General features: G+C 48.9%; 1 protein-coding gene across 1 annotated transcript; it reads left to right on the forward strand.

Moving 5' to 3' along the window:
* Window positions 1–922: 922 nt before the first annotated feature.
* SDR9C7 (short chain dehydrogenase/reductase family 9C member 7) lies at window positions 923–7,967 on the forward strand. The gene is made up of 4 exons (XM_027594431.2): window positions 923–1,223; window positions 4,873–5,131; window positions 5,769–5,932; window positions 7,736–7,967. Exons 1-4 carry the CDS (start codon window positions 923–925, stop codon window positions 7,951–7,953), a joined length of 942 nt encoding a protein of 313 aa, XP_027450232.1. The 3' UTR covers window positions 7,954–7,967.
* The last annotated feature ends 1,211 nt before the right edge of the window (window positions 7,968–9,178 follow it).

The following is a 9,178-nucleotide window of genomic DNA, read 5'->3' on the forward strand; positions in this document are numbered from 1 at the left end:
TGTGTGCCTAGTCGTAGAGGTGGAAGGAAATGCCCACTGGGGGCCCTGCCCCAGGGGAGCTGATATGTCTTATGTCCTTAACTTTGTGCATTTGCCTGGTCACTGAGTGAGGAGAGCTGGGCCTGCCTGGAGTGCAGTGGGGCTCTTCATTGGTATCACCTCCCAAGAACCCAGGCCTGGAGCCTCTCCTCTCTCCATTTTCAGAAACAGCCTCCCTGCAGGAGGGCCCTGCTGCCTCTGGCCTCAGGACCTTGGAGGCACATCTACCCTCGGAGAGACCCTTTGTTTTTCTTCATCTCTCATAATGGAGATTTACCTAAGGGCAGAGAATTCCAAAGAGCTAGTAACCTGAAACATTTCTTTTGGGGTTTGGGGGGGCACAAAACCAATTTTATTTGTTTTACTTTAATGAATGTGTCTTAATTTTTTCCCTTGAAAATAAAAATTCAGTTTATTGACATGTCTGCTCTCATGACAAATGATTTCGATACCCAGGCCAGAGGTGGGGATTTCCAGGGAGGCTCTCTGGGCTGAGTCCTCCTTTCTCACCTGCACTGCTCAGACCACGCAAGATGAGCCACCTCTCAGCATCGTCATCACCAACAAGGTCTTTCCCATCCTTGGCAGCTTCACCCATCAGGGCTGGGGGAGAGCGAGAGGCAGCCACCAGGACTGTCTGAGGTCACAAAGCTTCAGGTTGGACTTGAATTTCTTGCATCTAGGCTAATTGGTGTGTTGATGTATCCACCTATAGAAATTATAAAGTGGCTCACCCAGGAGCCCTGGATCTGTTGCCAGCGGTGGAAGAGAGGAGAGCACTTCCCAGTGGGTTCCAGCAGACTGCCAGGTGGGGCTCAGAGGACCAGCCTCTTCCACTGTTCCCTGAGCCCAATCTTCTTGGCCATCACCTTCCCCCTGCTCTATGGCGGCTATCACTGATCTCTCCTCTATGTATCGCTGGTTCAAGAACTGCAATCTCGTTCGCAACCTCTCAGACAAGTACGTCTTCATCACGGGTTGTGACTCGGGCTTCGGGAACCTGCTGGCCAGGCAACTGGTCGATCGGGGCATGCGGGTGCTGGCTGCTTGCTTCACTGAGGAGGGGGCCCAGAAGCTTCAGCAGGATACCTCTTACCGCCTGCAGACCACCCTGTTGGATGTCACCAAGACCGAGAGCATACAGGCAGCGACCCAGTGGGTGAGGGACCAAGTGGGCGAGCAAGGTGGGGCAAATTGCATTCTTTGGCTTTCTCAGTGTCTCCTTCTCTCTTTCTCCCCCAGGCATCTGACAGTGATCAGGGACACTGTTGTTCAGATGCGGTGGGAGAGGTGATGGAGAGAAGGGGGCTGGGGCTCTGGCTCAGTGGGATTGGAAGCCATTGTGTGGTTTGGTGTATTCACATGAAGGGGTGATTCCCCAAGGAAGTTTTCTCTGCCAGAAACTCAGAGGGGTGGGGGGAGACTGCCATAGGATGTGGGAGAAGGAAGATGTGTTCTGTATGTACAAAATCTCTAAAGACGGAGTTGCCTCTCTGGGACTTGGGTAGTCCTAACCATCAGCTCCTATAGAAATGTAAGCACTTTTCTTATTGGGATCGGGCTGGGGGGAGGGGAAAGGGAACAGGAGGTTGGACTCCCTGAGTGGGGATGTTTGCTCTCCTTGACTGTGTCAGGCTAGAAGGCAGGGGAGAGAGAGATGTGTTCTCTTCCTCACATCATGGAAGATATTGGGTTGACCTCAGGTTAAGTGCTGACATCAGAGTGACCACTCCTTTTGGGAAAAGAGACTGTGGGCTGACTGGGCTGGGCTGCCCGGGAAGCTTTCTGCACGCAGGGCATGGGCACAGGAACAGGAGGAACGGGGTGGTTCTGTTGTGGGACAGCAGGCTGAGGGACGTCCTGACTCCTAAGGGCACTAGTCTAGGGGCCCCACAACAAGTGGGGGCCGGACAGCCCTGGGACCCAGGAGGAACCAAACAGTAACGCCCTGCTCTATTTCTCTCCTTAGCGTTTACCACTATCCAATACACAATATGTTTTACTTATTTTTCTTATTTATTGTCTGTTTTCCCTTGCTAGAATAAAACTTCCAGGGCAGGGCTGGGGGGAGAGGGGCTTTTTGTCTCTTTTCCTTGTCTATCCTTAGTACACAGGCCGTGTCTGGCATCTAGTAAAGTGCTCAGTAAATTTTTGTTGAATGAACTAATTGATGAATAATTCAGTGAGAGTCAGTCTCTTTCTTCAATAGGCTGCCTTGCCCAGTGCCCCATATTCAGCCTCGAGCCACTTGTGTTCATGAGTCACCGGATATATTAGGTTCCCGTTCCTGCTGTAATAAATTAAAGCAGTAACTTAGTGACTTAAAACAACACAAATTTAGGGGCGCCTGAGTGGTTCAGTCAGTTAAGCGTCTGCCTTTGGCTCAGGTCATGATCCCGGGGTCCTAGATCAAGTCCCACCCCCGCCAATCGGGCTCCCTGCTCAACAAGGAAACTGCTTCTCCCTCTGCCTTTCCCTCCCCCTGCTCATGCTTGCTCTCTCTCTCTCTCTCAAATAAATAAATAAAATCTGTAAAAAAAAATAAAACAACACAAATTTATTATCTTATAGTTCTGGAGGTCAGAAGTCCAAAATGGGTCTCACTGATGTTTGCTCTCCTTGACTGTGTCAGGCTAGAAGGCAGGAGAGGGAGAGAGATGTGTTCTCTTCCTCACATCATGGAGGATATTGGGTTGACCTCAGGTTAAGTGCTGACATCAGAGTGACCACTCCTTTTGGGAAAAGAGACTGTGGGCTGACTGGGCTGGGCTGCCCAGGAAGCTTCCTACATGCAGGGCATGGGCACAGGAACAGGAGGAACGGTGTCAACAAAGCTGTGTTGCTTCTGGAGGCTCTAGGGGACAATCCCTTTCATTGCCTCTCCCAGTTTCTAGAGGTTTCCTGCATTTCTTAGCTCATGACCCGGTTCCTCCATCTTCAAGACCAACAAGGTAGGGCCAAGTCCTTTTCACACTGCTGTCTCTCTGGTTCTGTCTTCTGCCTTCTTCTACCACTTAAAAAACTGCTATGATTATATTGGGCTCACCAGGCTAGTCCAGGATAATCTTCCCATTTTAAGGTCAGCTGATTAACAATTTGAATTCCATCTGCTATCTTAATTCCTTTATTCCACATAACCCACCGTGTTCACAGGTTCTGGGGATTAGTATGGGGCCATCTTTGGGGGGCCATTATTCTGACTACCACATTGGGTAACATCCTTGGTCTAAGAAGCACTGGAAAGGTGGGGGGCAGGGTTTCTGGCATGCTTTCTTGTTGCCCCTGAGAATCTCTGGATATGACAGGTTGGCACAGTCTTAAAGCTATTCACACTGCTCTGACGGTTCTCTAGTTGCTCCGTGCAGGAAAAAAAAATGAAGGTATTCCTGGTTTGCCAGCAGGCAGAGCTGTTTGCCAGGGTGATCACAGGTCGTGGCGAGTGTGTGTCCCTTTTCCACAGACAGAGACCACTGGGGTTTTATAGTTTTTGGGTCTCAGGAGCCTCATTTCCTCCTCTGTAAGACAACAGAGTCTCCTCTGGCTGGGAAGGTTCGAGTCCTGCCAGCCAGCCGGTCTCTGGGGTCTCTCTAGTTGGAGGAAGGCAGGATGATATGGTGGGGGCATGGCTTGTGTGTGGATCCCAGACCTAGGAGGAGGGGTGGACCAAGAGTGGTGTTTACATCCAGACCGGCCATCAGAAGAGAGTGGAATTGTGCTGGGAGGAGTATCTTGTGGCTGCAGGGGTCAAGGTGGGCTGGTGGGATGAGGGGAAGGGAAGGAGCCAGGACAGTGGGGTTTATGGAATCTTTGAATGAAAGAGCTGGAAAGTGTCCTTAGGTATCATTTAGAGACTTTCCAACATGTTTTTAGCATCAAACATCCTCCTCCAAGTGGAATTTCACCTGGGAGCTCAACATGTAAAACAAATGAAAGTCAAGCCTCCCCTGCATCTTCCTCCCTGAGCGGGTGCTGGGGTTCAGCCTGGAAGAGTCTCAGGATTGCAAACCACAGGCTGGAAGCAACTGTTCTGTCCAGTTGATGAAGGACCTGAGGCCCAGAGATAGGAAGTGACTTGTCCAAAGCGGGATGTAGAACTAGAATTGAACTAGAGGCTAGAACTTGAGGCTCTTCAAGCATGGGTCCCTGCAGAGTTGAATGACAATACTTAGCATTATTTCTCTCCATTTATACCAACTCAAATTAAATATCTGAAAGAGAGCCCTTATTACATTTTTTTCAGGATTGTTTTACTTAAATGTGTTACATATTTACTTACGGATATCATTAATGTCCTCTCTGGTTTGTGAGCTCCTTGAGGGATAAGACTCTATCTTGTTCATTTTATGTCTCTAGCACCTTCCTCTGTAACTGACAGAGAATAGATAATGGATGGTTGAATGGATGAATGTGTGAATGAATGGACTGAGTTTGGTAATGTGCAAAACGGAGTTGGTTTCTTACACTTAGGTGAATAGAGAGGGGGACGCATGAGAGCTGAAGGACTTCAACCATTATTTCATTGGTATGAAAATGATATCTCTTTTCCCAGGGCTAACAGCTTAGGTGCTATTAGCTAAGGCCTGGGTTGTAGCTGGTACAGGGTCCCAGCTAACACAGGGACAGACTTAGTGAGTCAGAAAAAGGGCCCCTTTAGGAAAACTAATTAGTAAAAGGCATATCTTCCTCTGGGCCGTCACAGCTCCCCACCTCCTGCCACCAGCCAGGCCATCTTGTGCCTTGGCAGCCCTGGGCTGGTGGGTGGTGGACTCTGGTGCTGTTCCAGAGAGGCTAATGATTTCTGTGTGGTTCTCTCTCCCTCCATCACACCCCTAGGCCTCTGGGCCCTGGTGAACAACGCTGGTGTGGGCCTGCCCAGTGGACCCAATGAATGGCTGACAAAGGAGGACTTCGTGAAGGTGATCAATGTGAACCTGGTGGGACTGATTGAAGTGACCCTCCATATGCTGCCCCTGGTCAAAAAAGCTCGGGGCAGGGTCGTCAACATGTCCAGCTCAGGTGGTCGTGTGGCAGTCATCGGTGGTGGCTACTGTGTCTCCAAGTTTGGCGTCGAGGCCTTCTCTGACAGCATCAGGTGACTGGGTCCTGGTGCCAAACCGCTCTGGGTGGGAGTCCTGCAGGTTTCACCTCAGGAAGAGAGGGCTAGGGAGGACGGCATGTGGGCAGGGGCGTTCCGGAGGTGGGGAGCTAACACAGCAGCAGGAAGAAGGCTAGTCCTTGGGGGCATTCCCCAAGGACCAGGAGAAGAGGGAGTGGTGATAGGAGGCTGTCTTCCTGCCTTCCCTCCCTTCCCTTCCTGTCCCAAAGTGAGCAAAACCATGTTTGGGCTTATGGGAGTTAGAGGGAGAGTCTCTCAAGCAGACATGCCCACGGGAGACCCTCAGAGGAGGATTCAGACCTTGCCCAGACCCCTCACTCTCTTTGCCATGTGGTTGTTGGGTGTGGGGCTGAGTGGGAGGAACCTGGTAGGAGGCAGGGCTTTGGTCTAGATTCTCTGTTGACTTTTTTCCTGCTGGGTTTGCCTAATGTAAATTGCTTGGGAAAGGGCTGAGGCCCTTATTTGCATGAAGGCAATGCCAGTCTGGTACAGGGGTGGGGGAGCACCTCTAGGATCCTGGGGAGATAAGCTCCTGTAGAGGGGTCAGAAGTGACTCTCCCTGATGATCCTTTGTCATCTCAGGGCCCCAGACTGAGTCTTTCTTCTTTCCCAGGCGTGAGCTCCACTACTTTGGGGTGAAGGTCAGCATCATTGAGCCGGGGAACTATCGAACATCCATCCTGGGCAAGGAGGGCCTGGTGTCCCGTATGCGAAGGCTGTGGGAGCGGCTGCCTCAGGAGACCCGGGATAGCTATGGGGAGGAGTACTTCCACAACTGTGAGTTCTCTGGGAGGGAGAGGGGGTCTCTGAGAGGAACAGCGAGATCTTGGGGATCACTGACTCGTTTTCGTTGCAGAGATAATGGGATGGAGGCTCGGAGGGGTTATGGACCCAAGGCCACACAACTAGTGGCAGGGCTGGGATCTGAGAATAGAGACCAAGGGAGCAACTGCTCAGAGTGGCAGAACGACAGCCTTTGTGGGGAGAAGAGTGTTAGGGGAGATGCTGCCCACTCCTGGCACCTGGCATACATTATTCTGTAGGCAAACAGGTGAAAATGCACTGACATGAGTACAGAGAAGTTATTCGGAGCACAGCTGCTTCACTGCAGTAGGAAACAAAGAGGTGGTTCATTGGAGTTGGGGGTGAAGGGTACTTAAACTACCCTGGCCTGCCCTCATCAACTGCTCACCAGGGTCTTGCCCAGAGGAGATGAATTCCTTGTCTTCCTAGACCATCCCCAAAGTTGGGCCAGCTATTATTCTTCTGTTTTTCAAGTTTTAATCCCTTACTGGCAAGTCTGACTCTCAGGCACCATTTCCTCCAGAGCTCTTGGGGCTCTCATTGAAGTGGGGGTCCCAGTGACCTGCCAGAGTCCTGGGGCAAAGGTGCACATCAGGGCCCCGTAAGTGTACCATGTGGCTTGTCTCCTATTTGTGTGGTGAGCTGCGGCAGACTTGGACCACTCAGATGCCTTGCACCCATCCACATATCCTCATACCCGTGCGCACGACGTGAACAGAATAGCCCCTCACATTTGTTAGAGCCTTACAACATACCTGTCTGTGCCTTAGATCATTTGACCCCCCACAGTGGCCTCATGACCAAGGCAAGGGTCTTTTTTTTTTTTTTTAAAAGGACTGGGGCTCCTGGGTGGCGCAGTCGCTAAGCGTCTGCCTTCAGCTCAGGTCATGATCCCGGGGTCCTGGGATCGAGCCCCGCATCAGGCTCCCTGCTCAGCAAGGAGCCTGCTTCTCCCTCTCACACTCCCCCTGCTTGTGTTTCCTCTCTTGCTTTGTCTCTCTGTCAAATAAATAAATAAAATCTTTTTTTTAAAGGTCTTATTTATTTATTTATTTCAGAGAGAGAGAAAGAGAGAGAGAGAGAGTGCGCATACAAGCAAGGGGGGCAAGGGCAGAGGGAGACGCAGACACCCCGCTGGGCAGGGAGCTCCACCCCAGGATTCCAAGATCATGATCATGACGTGAGCCGAAGGCAGATGCTTAACCAACTGAGCCACCTAGGTACCCCTGTTACTATTTTTTAATAACATCTTTTTTTTTTTTTTTGCATGCTTTTGTAGAAAATTTGGGAACTCTAGGACCTATCTAGGAGAATAAAAGAGCCTCCAGTGACTAGGAATCCCACCAACCAGACAGTATTTTTACTTATTTCTTCCCATTTTTCCCATGCACTTACATACACTTGTCTTCTATTCTGTCCTCCCCACTGTCTACCCTGCTATTATTCATCTTTATGATTCTCCAGAGCAGGTATTATTATCCTCATTTTACAGATGATGGAAGTTTAAGCTCAAAATCACGCAACTAATAAGTGGCAGAACTGGGCACAGTTCTTCTAATTGCTAATTCAACACACAATTGTTGAACTCAGGAAGAGAAATAAGATTATTTACAGGGTGTTTGCCTAAGGGACAACCTGGAGGGTATGATAGATCTGCCTGAAATGTTGGATCAGGGATCTGATGGAAAGGGAGTTTGGATAGAATTCAGAAGAAACCACCTATTATGAAGAGTAACAGAGCCTTTGACTTTCCTTCCCTCTTGTACTTTCAAACAGATACCGACAAGTTAAAAAACATGATGCAGTTGGCAGAGCCAAGGATCAGCGAGGTCACCAACAGCATGGAGCATGCCATTGTTTCCCGGAGCCCCAGAATCCGTTATAACCCTGGCCTGGATGCCAAACTCCTCTACGTTCCATTGGCTAAGTTGCCCACCCCTGTGACAGATTTCATCCTGAGCCGGTACCTTCCAAAGCCAGCAGACAGTGTCTGAGCTGGGGAAGTCTAGGGTGGTCAGTGGAGTGTGGAGGAGGGAGGGGGGTGGGAAAAAAGACTGTAGGGTCACAAGAGGTGGTATCAGACATTCTGCGGGACACTTTGCTTGGCTGACACCCACTGCCGGAGAATTTATGGATAACTTCTAGCAGAAGACAAGTGCCTCTTCCCACTCACTGGGGACTCACAGAAACTTGAAGTGGCCTTTGCAGGTGCAAAGACCTACAGCATGGCCCCAAGAACATCTGTCACTCATTCAGGATATGCCTTTTTCTGGACCTGGAAATGTCAATGGGAGGAAACCGAGCTTCTGCTGAATCATGAGCATCTCTCAGTTATCGCTACCACTGGGAAATACTGCAGGATAATCGGGCCCACAGAAGCATCTCAACCACTTTCCTACTGGGTCTCTAAATATGCATTAACCTCGTTCCCACAACACATTATTTGAAATATGTAGTAGAGCAGAAAGGGAGTGCAAGATTATATCAGGTAAAAGTTTATGATATTTTCTTTCTATATAAATCTCTCTGTTCATAGGTGATTGGGATCCACATAAAATAACATTCATTTATTTCATCGCCATTGATTAATCTTTTTCAAATATTTATTGAGTGTCTACAACATACCAGGCACTATGTAAGTGCTGGAAGGATGTAAGGATGACTAAATCATGGTCTTGGTTTTTTTTTTTATTGTTTATTTTGTGGTTCTGTTTTTTAGCATAATATCTAGTAGTAGAGATAGGACAAACAGTAATACAAGAAACAGAAATCAGAAAATCACATTTTTAGAGCTAGAAGGAACCCAGAGCCCATCCAATCCAGTAGTTCCCAAACTGTACATTGTAATCGCCTGGTTAATTAAAAACATAGATCCCTGGCCTCAATGTTAGATTATCTGATTCAGTGGCTTGAGATGGGGCCCAGAAATCTGTGCTTGTAACAAGGTGATGAGTCCGATGTCTGTGGGTGCTTGAGAACCACTGATAGCTCCACAGTAGTACTGAGCTCTCAGAGGAGTAAGTGACCTGCCCAAGGCCTCCCCCCATGATGGCCAAGACAAAACTCAGGTGTTCAGATTCCCAGAGTTATAGTTATAGAGAATACATTTTTGACATTAGTAACATTGCCAAATAAGCCATGAAACTAAATTAAAAAAAAAACTTAAATTTCTAAGTCATGTGAAGTTCTATTGAAAAGACTTTTTTTTTTTTTGATCTT

This window comes from Zalophus californianus, chromosome 9, assembly GCF_009762305.2.
Source record: "Zalophus californianus isolate mZalCal1 chromosome 9, mZalCal1.pri.v2, whole genome shotgun sequence".
NCBI classification, from domain to species: domain Eukaryota; kingdom Metazoa; phylum Chordata; class Mammalia; order Carnivora; family Otariidae; genus Zalophus; species Zalophus californianus.